The 13,833-nt window shown below is 43.7% G+C and overlaps 1 protein-coding gene across 5 annotated transcripts in view; it reads right to left on the minus strand.

Annotated features, from left to right (window-relative positions):
- The window catches only part of xrn1 (5'-3' exoribonuclease 1), a 146,185-nt gene that overhangs the window by 24,882 nt on the left and 107,470 nt on the right, over positions 1-13,833 (minus strand). For all 5 annotated transcript variants that reach the window (XM_038817150.1, XM_038817149.1, XM_038817148.1 and 2 more), the window contains 4 exons: positions 13,367-13,495; positions 11,990-12,127; positions 4,720-4,888; positions 344-507 (listed from right to left, as the gene is read on the minus strand). In XM_038817150.1, the coding sequence (XP_038673078.1) occupies positions 344-507; positions 4,720-4,888; positions 11,990-12,127; positions 13,367-13,495 (600 nt within the window). The remainder of the gene's footprint in view (positions 1-343; positions 508-4,719; positions 4,889-11,989; positions 12,128-13,366; positions 13,496-13,833) is intronic.

Consider the following 13,833-nt stretch of genomic DNA (forward strand, 5'->3'; position numbering starts at 1 on the left):
AATTGATTTGACTGTGGAGTGGATCATAATTGTCAATAAAAGCTTGTATGGGGGAAGATTTAGGATGATGCTAAATTAATCCAAATGCTTGGGAAAATACCATCTAGCAAGGCAGAAACACTTCAATAACTAAATGTCCAGCATTCCAATCTTAATTATATTTCAGCACTGGAGAGAAATGGAACAATTACATTTACTTCTTATAGCACCTGCCAAAACAATTCTCAGACTAAAACTGAAAGTCAGTTGATCATCAGGTTTGCCTTTGGTCAGTATCGTGCTGATCACTAGCATGTTGCTGATCGGTAAACATTAAACTGTTAAGCATACAAATAGTTCCAACCTGTGGGGTCTTGATAAAGGAGAAATCTGGATGGGGTAGACCAATTCTGGCACAAATGGCGAGCAACTCTGATACTGACGTAGATAAAGGAGGCTGCTGTCGTCCTCGAAAATGTCCTGAGATCTCTCCACCCAGTGAAACCTGGGGTTTGTTGATTTGTGCAGCTGCGGAATAGATTTACACAAAAAATGCTAATTTCTATAAAACATACAGATAAATGAAGAACATTGCCAATAACAGGAATTAACAGGAAACTCAACAATGCATATTAGTTGACTCAATGGTCACTCAGCGCAATCTTTAAAGATGCAGTCTAAATTAAAATATTTCTTTTTTAATAAAAAAGCATTTCTTTCAGTGATATGCTAAAAGATCAGGGAACGAGCTCGGAGTCACTGAACGCAAAAAAGGTTAAAGAAGCTAAATTATCATCAGCAAACTCCAACAAACAAACTTCAGCACATTTTTTGATGGCAGGTGACGTGACCCCCCCACCCCCCGCAGGAGATCAGACACAATTCATGTGGCAACCTCATTTCCGCCCTCCCTCAGGTTAATGCAGCTTTTGAATTTTTTTACCACAATCTTCACAAATGAAGCCTCCTGCAGATGGGTTGGTCATGTCTGACATACTGGACAGTCTACCCATCCCAAAGAGTGAGTTGGATAGGAGCAGCGAGTTGAAATCCCCGTTGCACCCTGAAGAAATTAAAAATGTATTGGTTTGATGCAGTCTGGCAAAGGCTCTGGTCCAGATGGCTTTCCGATCGAATTATACAAGTTCTCAGAACAGCCTGTGCCTTTAATTTTGGACATGTTCAATGATTCCCTATTCCGGGGGTGGTTGCCCCCCCCAACCTCACTCAAGCCTCTATTTCCTTGCTTCTTAAGAGGGACAAAGCCCCGACAGAGCGTGGTTCATACTGTTCTATTTCGCGGATGTCAAGCAACTTGCATAGGCGCTGGCACTTCGCCTGGAGCCTTGCCTCCCAAATATATCCTCGAAGGATCAAAGGGGCTTTGTGAAAGGCCAACAATTGTCAACCAAGTTGCCTGTTAAATGTTGTTCTTTTCCCCTCCTCAGTGCCCGAACCGGAAGTACTAATATCTGTTGATGCTGAAAAGATATTTGACTGAGTAGAATGGGGGTATTTATTTGAGATTCTTGGGAAGTTTTGATTTGGTCACAAATTTATTTCTGGAATTAGTCGATTGATAGAGCTGCTCGCTTTAGCACCGAGGTCCTCTGATAAGTGGAGAGGGGTTAGTTGGGTTGACGGAGCATTAGGGCAGTACGGTAGCGCAAATGGATAGCACTGTGGCTTCACAGCGCCAGGGTCCCAGATTCGATTCCCTGCTGGGTCACTGTCTCCCAGTGTCTGCGTGGGTTTCCTCCGGGTGCTCCGGTTTCCTCCCACAGTCCAAAGACGAGCAGGTTAGGTGGATTGGCCATGCTAAATTGCCTGTAGTGTCCAGAAAGGTTGAGAGGGGTTATTGGGTTGCGGGGATGGGGTGGAAGTGAGGGCTTAATGTGGGCTGGTGCAGACTTGATGGGCCGAATGGCCTCCTTCTGCACTGTATGTTCTATGTCTATCCGGTGTCCCTTTACATGGATGACCTACTTTTTTATATTACGGATCCAGCACCCTCCATAAACGACATAATGAAGTTGTTTAACATCTTTGGCTCCTGCTTTGCGTACAAACTGACTTGGGCAAAAGTGAATGTGCCCGGTTAAACCCTCATGAGGATCCAACTGAGGACGTTACCTCTTTGCCTGGCTAAGGCAAGCATCCACTCTCTGGGCGACCGGCTGGCCAACAACTGGGTCTCACTTCATACGTTAAGTTATACCAGTCTGGTTGACAGTGTCAAAGCAGAATCGAAGGTGGAATGGCCTCACCTATCCTTGGCGAGCGAGTTCAAATAATTAAAATGCGTGTGCTCCCGAGGTTTTTCTTTTTCTGTGTCTCCCTATTTTCTCTTTTTAAAATCAAGGGTCCGGGATTCTCCAACCCCCTGCCGGGTCGGAGAATCCCCGGAGGGCGGCGTGAATTCCGCCCCGCCGCCGGCATATTCTCCGGCATTGGTTTTCAGGCGGGGTTTATGCCCCGCCGGTCGGAGGCCGTTGGCAGCAGCCTCCCCGGCAATTTTCCGGGCCCCGATGGGCCGAAAGGCCCTCAGTTCCTGGCCAGTCCCGCCTGTGTAAAATGGACATGGTCCCACAGGGGGAGGGATCTTCACTAACCCCGATTTGCAATAATCACCTCTTTCTACCTGGTTGTTGGGACTCAACATTTAAATCTTGGGATGTGAAGGATCTGAGGACCTGTTCATGGAGGGGAGGTTTGTCAGTTTTGGGGAGTTAGCTGAGAACTTCCAGCTGCCCATTTCCAGTCTTTTAAGGTATTTCCAAGTTTGCGATTTCTTGCGCAAAGCCTTTCCTTCCTTTCTTTTGGTGCCAGCCTCTTCCCTGATGGTGATTCTGTCCCTGGCTTGGCCTAACAGGGGAGGGGTCTATTTTGGACATACATGATATCCTTTCAATGGAGTGCTCCGGTGAGCAGTGTGAGGACCAAATGGGAGAATGAATCGAGTCCCATTTTTAACGGTGGTATAGAGTGAGGTCCTTCAGTCTTTGTGTGTTCGCCTGAGCCTGATTCAGCTTAAGGATTTGCATAGGGAACACTTGACGAGGACAATGATGAGCGGGTTCTTCCCTGATGTTGAGGATAGGCGTGAGCTCTGTTCTCTTTGGCTGGTTAATCATACACTTCTTTTTTAAAGTATTTTTATTAAGGTGTTGCCGAATTTTTCATAATAAAACAGTAGTAACCATAATAACAAACAAACTAGAGTGAACATTAACATAAGTGCAAAAAGAGAATATACAATAACAGTTAAATAGACATTACCCCACGTGACCCAGTCTTCACACACCATCCCAATGAAGCAACCCCCCCCCCCCCCCTCGGATTGCTGCTGCTGACATTTTAACATTCCCTGTGAAAGTCGGCGAACGGCTGCCACCTCGGAGAGAACGCTAGCGTAGACCCTCTGAAGACAAACTTTATTTTCTCGAGGCTGAGAAACTCAGCCATGTCGTTAACCCAAGTCTCTACACTCGGGGTCTTCGAGTCCCTCCACATTAATAAATCCGTCTCCGGACTACTAGGGAGGCAAAGGCCAAGACGTCGGCCTCTTTCGCCCCCTGAACTCCCGGGTCTTCTGACACTCCAAAGATCGCTATCTCTGGACTCGGCACCACCCGTGTGTTAAGCACTTTGGACATTGCCCTTGCGAACCCTTGCCAAAACACTCTAAGCTCCGGACATACCCAAAACATGTAGACGTGGTTTGCAGGGCTGGCTAATCATACACACATGTTCTGGTCCTGTCCCAAACCTTCGGCTTCTGGGCTTCAATCTTTAACACCATGTCAGAGGTACCCCCACATAGATTTGGATCAGTGTTCGCCTCATTGATAGCTCAAGGGTAAATGTTGCTTGGTTGAAGATCTCCCACTCCACCTGGTGCCTGGCGGGTGACTTAAATGTAATTTCTACATTTGGAGAAGGTCAAGTTCACCATGGGGGGGAGGGGGGGGAGGAGGAGGAGGAGGAGAGAGAGAGGGGCAGTGGAGATCTATCTAAGATGGCAACCATTTGCTTCCCTTAAGGACTTGGTCACCATCAGTTGTTAGGGGGTTTAGGTTAGTTTTAGTATTTAAGTTAATTAGATGTGTATTTTTCTCTTTTATTTTTGTACTTTTATATTTGATTGTGATTTTTACCTTTTTCCTACCTCATTAATTTTTTTGGTTTGTATTGACTATTTTGAATTCTTAAAAAATAAATCACTGATGACTGCCTCTTGCAGACAATAGGTTGACTCCAATATTAGCTATTACTTATAGGGGATGAATCACAATAGTTTCCCCAAATGGTTTCATGGTTGATTCAGTAATACTATATGGTTTTAGTCACTGTCTATCAAGTTATTTTCTCCCCGTACCAATTCTTCATGACTCGTTTGTGCAACAAATTCACAAGCCACCATCAACATAATTCTAGAACTAGTCAATAAGAGTTACACATAAATGGCCCATGAATGAATCTCTCACTATGTTTTCTGCAGAGGTTTGAATTATAGACACAAAGCACAATTGTGCACTTGCCTGCGTGCTTTGGTGGCAAAGCGAGAGCACCCATTCCTGAGCAAGGTTGCACATCTCCCGAGAGAAGCAAAAGGTATGAATGCCTTTGGGAGTCCATTGGTATTGCAGTTCCCAAAACAGATCACCCCACTCCTCTTTGTGGAAGCTAAAAGGTTCACAGTGCCATAGTGCATCAGCTCATATGGAATTTATTACTTACCAAGTTTTTTTACTGGACGTTGGTAGGAGGTGTACCCTGGTTTCTCATGATGGGCATTGGAGGTTTGAGAGCTTTCTTGCTTTGCATTAGAGGATATGTGGTTTTCTTTCTGAAGGGCTGAACTTGCACTATCTATCTTCAGAATTTCCTTCAACATCAGTGTTCCTTTCTATTAGCAAAATTAAAAATATTTACGCACAGAAAATATTTTTAAAAAAATAATTCTAAATATTGGTCCTGCACCCACAAAATCAAGATGAGAAGAAAGTCCAACTTAACTCTTAACAAGCAGAACACTTTATTGCGGGAGCAGGGTGTTATTTAGACATAACTAGATTAGAATGTCCAAGTAATTAATATGGATGAACTCGATGCAGGAATATTTTCAACCATCAGATGGCTAATCAGAGATAACTTCCTGACAATGGATTGCAGACAATGGCCTAAAAATACTTTGCATCTATCATCAATAATCAACATCAACATTAATCGCTAAATCTCTAAAAACTACAGTGGATGCTGGAATCTGAAACAAAAACAGAAAATATTGGACAACCTCAGCAAGTCTAAAAGCTTTGACAAAAGTCATCCAGACTTGCAATGTTGGCTCCTTTCTTTCTCCGCCGATACTTTCAGACCTGCTGAGAATGTCCAGTATTTTTGTTTTTGATCAGCATCGAACTGTTTTCAGGCGACACGGTGCCGCAGTGGTTAGTCTGTCCCCCGGTCACTGTCTGTGTGGAGTTTGCACATTCTCCCCACGTGCGCGTGGGTCTCACCTCCACAACCCAATCCACCTACCCTGCACATAATAATAATAATCTTCTATTGTGACAATAAAATATTATTATTCGCAGGCTAGGTGGATTGGCCATGCCAAATGGCCCCTTAATTGGGGAAAAAGTAATATTGAACTGTTTCCTTCACACCTAGGTGTTGTTCAAAACATTGTTCATTTAATCAGAATCCTTGGCTTGAATCATCCCAAAATAAACTGAAACCAATCGATAGCATCAACTCAATGATGCTAAATTCTATCAACACATCACCTATATTTGGCATTATTTGTCTCAAGCCTTCTCCTAATCAAGCCAAAACAGAACACAACCCAATTCAAAAATGAATTCATTTTCAGCAGGTTTTTTTCCCACATGAAGATAGTTTGTAATATTCTCTTCAATCTCAAAATGAGATTTTTTTTTAAAGAAATGGTGCCAACATCTAGAATAAGTAGCCTGGTGAGATTCTAGGCGATCAAATATGCTCTGCCATTGTCATCAGTTTGTTTCAATTTAAAAAAAATCACACACTGATGTTTTATTTATGGCACAATTGGAGGTTCCACAGGTGAGTAGTGGACATGCAGCATCAATACAAGAATTCAGAAAGAGATACAGAGCTTCCCAGTAGAGCCGGCATCCACATTGCTGGAGGAGGTGCTGACGACAGGGGGACTGGAGAAGGGGGTAGTATCGATGGTTTACGTGGCTATTTTGGAAGAGAGGGCACCGCTGGAAGGATCAAGGCAAACTGGGAGGAAGAGTTGGGAGCGGGTATGGAGGGGGGGTTCTGGTGTGAGGTGCTCCGAGGGTGAAGGTCTTCACCTCTTGCGCGAGGTTAGGGTTGATACAGCTGAAGGTGGTATATAGAGCACACCTTACAAGGGCGAGGATGAGCCGGCTCCTTCGCCTCATTGATCGCCCGAAGGCAGGTCCTGTTAGGGTTGAAATCAACCTCTCCACCTGTGCCCTGGCATGGCGGAGGTACCTGCTGGGATTCTTGACTCTTGGGAAGGTCAAATTTGAACCGAGGGGAAGGATAGAGGGGTTGTACAATTCATGGACGTTGTTCCTTATGCACTTTCGAGAATTGGATTACATCAAACATTAGGGGGGTAGAGAAGGAGAGGCTGTATGTGTGAATGGTGCCAATGGGTGATTCCGGATTCCTTTTTGTTATTTGTTTATGTTAACATGCGGGCTAATGTTTGGGGGTTTGGTGAGAGGATGAGATCATTAATGATTATTTTTATTGTTGGGTGTAAATTTGGGAGAAAATGTGAAAAAGGAGAATAAAATTATTTTTTTAAAAAACAAGAATTCAAATAAATTTGGATGTCTTTCCAAAGGCAGTAAAATAATTATTGATTGGTTGAGGAAAATAATGTTAAAATAATATTTTCCTCTCCCATTGAGATAGATTTTAAAAAATAATCACAAACTATTTCTATAAATAATTCATTGCATGTATTATGATACATTATTATCCACATGTTTCAGGTGTTTCCTAATTTGCATCACCTCCAATGGCCAGAACTTTCCAACCATTTGCGGCAGAGAGATCTTCCAGTCCCGTCAACTGCACACCCCCGCTGTGAATTTCACAGTGGCGGGGAGTGCATTCAACAGGAAATTCCTTTGATAATGGCAGGAGCAGATTCTGCCGCTGGACAACGGCGGGCAGTCTCCTGCCACTGCGTGTTTCGAAGCGGTAACGCGGCCCAATATCTCGATCAGAGAGCGCCCACTTTGCAAAATATTTTAAGTTTGACACTTCATTTCAGACTCTCCCTTCAAATTTAACAGTACAGTCCACACAGGGATTCCTATTGTTTATATTTCAGACGGCAAAGCAACTATTGTGTATACAAGCACAATATAACTGTTGTAACATTTTGGTAAACATTACAAAAATCAATAAAAAACTGCTTCAATTTATTCATAACCTGCTGATTTTCTGCACAATTGGGGCAGCCAGAATATATTGGAACTAGTTTTCATGCTTCCGGGCAGACACAATGGGCTAAATGGACTCTTTCTGTGCTGTAACGATTCTAGGATTCTGTAATTCTATTTTCAAAGTTACTTGATTTTGCCTACCTTTCCAAATCTCCTCATTCTTTTAAAAGAAGGTATCCCTATTTTTTTTTCCTTTCACCCACTGTAACAAATGTTCCATATTGGAAAATCTTAGGCCTGAATTTTACATTAAGGGCATGCTCGAAATCAGAACGGACGGGAGAAGATGTGAAACAAGCTCCTGCCTGAGATTGCATTGCTAACATGATATTATGTTGGCTGGCCAATTAGGTCATCCAGCATAAAAAGCTCTCTATGAAAGGATGAGCATTGCCGAGGAGGGTGGGGGCCAAGTAAAGGGAGCATGCACGTGGGCTGGGGTTTCCATTATGCTCCCTCAGCTGAACACCGCTGCAGAGTTGTCTGAGGAAGGTGTTGACGAATAAAAAATATTAGTGGAAAAGCTAAGCCACGAGTGTCCAGGCAGCACAGTCATACACAGATCTCAACCCCCAGGCACATTAGTTAAATTAATTTGAGCCCCGAGTTTCATCCCGTGGATTGAGGTTGCAGCTAAAATGTAATGGCTGCCTGAGTAATCAGCCTCCCGCTAACCACAAAAGCGGGCAATGTAAAATCCCAATCGCTGTTCAATTAATTTTAATTTCTTCATAAATCAAACCTCTTGAATTTAAGAATTACCTTTGTAGAAAGCTTTTGATACTTTCCTATACATATATCTTCCCTATAACAGACTAAATTGAAATTGAAACAGTACTGCAGAAACACCGTCACCAAGGCCATAGACAACTTCAATATCATCTCTTTACACATAGAACTAAGCCCCTCAGCTATAAACTAACATTCTATTTGCTCTCTTCATCCATGTATGAGCAATGATCGATCATTTAGCACACGAGATAAGGCAAAATTAGTTCATTCAAAGGGTTGTGAAACTTTGGAATTCTAAATAGGGCTTTGTTATTTTATAAACAAACTTTATTACAATGTAAGAAAATAAAGGTCTGGATTCTCCGTTCCTGCATCTCAGTGCTGACGCCAATGGAGGATCCGTGGTGTTCCATAACGGAAAATCAGCGCCACACCCGCACCGATTTGGCTACTGGTGAGGGGCTAGCACCGGCGCTGTGTGAAACACCCACGGCTGAACACACAAAAAACAGTGGGAGAATGGCCGGTGGGAGATTGGCCAGGTCTGTGCTGGACAAGCGCAAGGCTGACGAGCTGCAGCAGTGCCTACGCTCCCCACCCCCACACTTATCACGCCCAAAAAGATGGCACTGGTTGTGCTGGACCGCGTGCCTGTCCACCCCGACTCCACCTCCCGGCCACTCCCCACTACTCCACCCAGCCATGGCAAATTGGCAGCACAATTTTTGGCGAAGTATGGCAGTGCTGGACACTGTCCGTACGCGCCCTCTCTCTCTCTCTCTCTCGGCAGCTGCCACACCAGGCTCACGACTGTTCAAACCACGCGTGGCCTGCGCCATCAGGAACTTGGCCCATCAGAGGCAGAGCATCGTGGGTGGGCGCAATAATGATATGGAAACGCGGCTGCAACTGCGTGTGGCATGCGTCTCGATGATGCGTATTTGGAGCATGGTGATTCGGGGGCAAACCGGCGCTTGTCGTGATTTTGGCATTGGGAGCTCTTCTACGCCCGATAGCTGTTCCCGCTTTTGGTGTCAGGCAATAGCGAATCCCATCCAAAATATTTAAACCTTTACTTCACTACACTAACAGATTACACACCGTTTCTTGACCTTAATACATTAATTCCTATTAAACCATACTTTACATGAACATGCAGCTCTCGTTCCACTTGCGCAAACAGGCAAATGGCGGCCGGAGCACATGGGCAGTATGGTAGCACAGTGGTTAACACAGTTGCTTCATAGCTCCAGGGTCCCAGGTTCAATTCCCGGCCTGGGTCACTGTCTGTGTGGAGTTTGCATGTGGGTTTCCTCCTGGTGCTCCGGTTTCCTTCCACAGTCCAAAGATGTGCAGGTTAGATGGATTGGCCATACTAAATTGTTACTGGGTTACGGGGATAGGGTGGAGATGTGGGTTTGCTAGGGTGCTCTTTCCAAGAGCCAGTGCAGACCCAATGGGCCGAATAGCCTCCTTCTGCACTGTAGATTCTAAAATTGTATGGTTCTTTAGGCAAAGGCAATGCTTCAATCTACAAAGCACTTTTCTTCTGACTTTTGTTCAGAACCTCAGAACCTTTTTCCATAGTCTGCCTCAGTGGCAACATTAATGACCTCTCTGGTCGATTTCCACAGCGTTCTCCTGTAACTGTTCAGAACAGCATTCTTTTTCTTTCTTTCTCTCGCTCTCTAAGCTCCACCCAGCTCCAAGAAGCAGAAGCATTTTTAATCCACAAAATGTTATTGTACAGTGGAGAGAGCTGAAGACAGCCACAATTTCGAGCTCTGAAGGAACGATCAGCTATAAGACCAGGAAAAATCACGACTGGTTCAACAAGAGCAACCACACCATCCCAAAACCGTAGCAACATGAAGAGGAAAGCTCTCTCTGTCTGGCAATACAATATAACCAACAAGGCAAAGAGGAAAGCTCATCAATGAGCCACAGCAGAGGTACAAACAACAAGGGAAATCAAGAATGGTGAACTGAGAAAGCTAAGGAGCTGCAATTCCTCGCTGACAAGCATGACTTCAGTGCCACCAGGTCAATATATGGACCCAATAACCTAGGCCTCAAAATGATGGGGAGCAAGGATGGAACCCTCTTGAGAGGCAGATAAAACATCAGCCTTCAATTGCGAGAACACTTCAAAGAATTTCTAAAACAGTGATACAACCATGGATGAGGACCTTTTGGAGGAAACCCCCCCCTCCCCATCAATGATAATCTTAGACTCCCGCCAAGCTTGAACAAAGTTAGATGAACAATCATACTCGTTAGCAAGTGATTGTCCAAGAAAAATCATTATCTTATTAATGGAAGTAGTTTTCATTTATTTGCTATGCCACAAGTCTTACATACAAGAACAAGCATACCGCAGAAACTAAAACAGGCAATATTGTATGGTTTGATTAGTTATTCTTGAAAAAAAACGGCTTTATCCCAATATTTAGTCGGGGAGGAAATTTCTGTTCAAGTACGCAGCCCGGTAGTACTGTTGCTTCACAGCGCCAGGGACCCGGGCTCAATACCCGGCTTGAGTCACTGTCTGTGTAGAGTCTGCACGTTCTCCCCGTGTCTGCGTGGATTTCCTCCCACTAGTCCCGAAATACATGCTTGTTAGGTGAATTGGACATTCTGAATTCTCCCTCTGTGTACCCCAACAGGCACTGTCGTGTGGCGACTAGGGGATTTTCACAGTAACTTCATTGCAATGTTAATGTAAGCCTACTTGTGACACTAACAAGGTTGCCAATTTAATACTAAAATTTAAGCTGACTCTGCAACTGAGAGATTTCAGCAAATCATGACAAATCAAGTGCTGGATGCATCATATAAATAAATGAGCAAGCTTCTCTGGTCTCCCCACGGCAACAGGAAGCGAGATCTACTGGTCCTGATGCTGTCAATGGGATTTCCCATCAATTTCTCCCCACGCAGCTGGGAAACCCGTGGCGAGGGAGCGCCGTCGATGGGACCGAAGATCCCTACCAATATTTTGCATTTAGCAGGTGCCTGGCACAGTACAGAGACAAAATAATCTTAACTTAAAAAATTAAAGAAAAGCCCTTATTTCTGACTGGGCACCAGAAATCTACAAGAAATTTAGGCGGCACGGTAGCACAGTGGTTCGCACAGTTGCTTCACAGCTCCAGGGTCTCAGGTTCGATTCCCGGCTTGGGTCACTGTCTGTGCGGAGTCTGAATGTTCTCCCCGTGTCTGTGTGTGTTTCCCCCGGGTGCTCCGGCTTCCTCCCACAGCCCAAAGATGTGCACATCAGGTGGACTGGCTGTGCTAAATTGCCCTTACTATCCAAAAAGGTAAGATGGGGTTACTGGGATAGGGAGGAGGTGTGGGCTTAGATAGGGTGATCTTTCCATGGGCTTGTGCAGACTCGATGGGCCAAATGGCCTCCTTCAGCACTGTAAATTCTATGAAAAGCTGGCACAATTAACCTCAGAAGCCTCAAATTTCTAATAGCTATTATTGTCCAGGAGGGCTTGTTTGGATCTCTTTGCAGAGTGATTTATTGGGGAATTACCTGAAATGGAAAGCTCCATAATTAGCATCATAAACATGCTCCACATCATTCTGCAGGAAATCTATTAGTTGTCACTCTTATTACTTTGCTAATAACCATAACTCACCAGAAACAGCAGTGTGAAGAAACAAGACATACATTTCTTCTCTGATTGATGAACAAAAATAGTAGTTACCACACATCCCTTTTCCAAATTTTGTTCCTTTAAAATGTAAACAACCATGTTCAACTCCCAAGCTCAAAAGTTGACAACACTTACCATGGCAAAAGACTGTGGGGACAGCGGTTCTCCACTGGTTCTCTGACTTTCTTTTGACTCTGAGCTTTGTGCATCTTTCCCTTCTTGTTCACTCGGCATCTTTAATGAAACTAACAGTTCCTCAAATTCGGATGGTACCTGTTGATCCATTGCACAACATTCAATGCAAATTCAAGTAAAACTGCAGAAAGAATAGCTTGAAATTCTAACAGCAATACAAATTACCTACAAAACAACATGGCTGCACCTGCTGACCACATTTGAAATACTCATCTCAGAACATTTGGGGGAAAGTCAACTGTTAGGGGATCTTTCACAACATTCAATTGGAACACATTTATTTTCTTATAGGCCTGCATTTAAAAAAAAAAAGTCATACACCTGCACCCACTTCCAATCAACTTGATAAGGAACTGAATCCCATTCACACCCTCCAGCCTGTTCTGCTATTAAATGTGATCATAACTAATCAGCATCTTTATTATTACTCACCTGGAGTTGTGATGTGGAGATGCCAGTGTTGGACTGGGGTGAGCACAGTAAGAAGTCTTACAACACCAGGTTAAAGTCCAACAGGTTTGTTTCAAACACGAGCTTACGGAGCACTGCTCCTTCCTCAGGTGAATCCTGAAACCTTCACCTGAGGAAGGAGCAGTGCTCCGTAAGCTCGTGTTTGAAACAAACCTGTTGGACTTTAACCTGGTGTTGTAAGACTTCTTACTGTGCTCACCTGGGGTTCACATGGCTCAATACCATCAACCGATCTCAACAGCTGTATTTTTGAGGAGGGGAATCAAAGGGAGATGTCCAGATTTCAGCTAACATTTGACATCACTGCTAAATAGCTTAGTTCAATCTTAGATACAAATCCACCACCCCGGCCTTGTTCTGGACTGTCCCAACCGAAGAAATTGATCCTATATAGTCAGCCTAAGCATTAATTCTCAATGGTTAAATTAAGTCAACTCTCCGACAGACCACACTTGGTCTTAAATTCTTCCTGTGCAATGCTACATGAGATCATCTTTAAACGACGTAACAAATTAATAACTTTTTGTTTCTTGTTGCCCTTCCAGCCACATTTTAGTTGCTCACTCTTAATGTTCAGTGTCTTCTTTAGCCCAGAGAGCGAGTAAGTAACTTGTTTCCCAAGCTTCTGCTTATGCTACTGTTGGGAGGTATTGGATGTTAAAAGTTCAGTGTCCAGTCAATCATTAACACCCAATATTCTAATCCTACCAGTTTACTAAAATAATCATTCAGCAAATTATTTATGCCCTCCAGAGTTCAAAAAAACTAAAGACCTCACCCCAACTATTTAATCATGAAATAATGGCCCCAAACATCCATACGTTTGGTTATAGGTGGGCTGCTTACCTTTGTGGAAGAGTTACTCCTTTCTATCGATGCAGACTGCTGACAATTTACCACAGCAGGCTTCTGTTCATTTGAGTCGTCATTCCGTCTTAGAATTTTCATACTTGGTTTACTACTGCTAGTATATGCCTACAATATTTCACAAGAAGTTTGTGTAATTAATTTGTATTTATTTAAACATTGAAAAGGTAAAAGAATAGCATGCCTCATTAAAAATCATTTTTCTTTAATAAATTTAGAGTACCCAATTTTTATTCCAATTAAGGGGCAATCTAGTGTGGCCAATCCACTTACCCGTCACATTTTTTGGGTTGTGGGGAGCATGTGCAAACCCTACACCGACAGTGACCCAGGGTCAGGATCGAACCCAGGTCCTTGGCGCCGTGAGGCAGCAGTGCTAATAATTTAACATCCTTTTACGGTTGAGATTTATACCCTCCTACTGCAAAAAACAAAGGTGGGCATAT

This window comes from Scyliorhinus canicula, chromosome 13, assembly GCF_902713615.1.
Source record: "Scyliorhinus canicula chromosome 13, sScyCan1.1, whole genome shotgun sequence".
Lineage (NCBI taxonomy): Eukaryota > Metazoa > Chordata > Chondrichthyes > Carcharhiniformes > Scyliorhinidae > Scyliorhinus > Scyliorhinus canicula.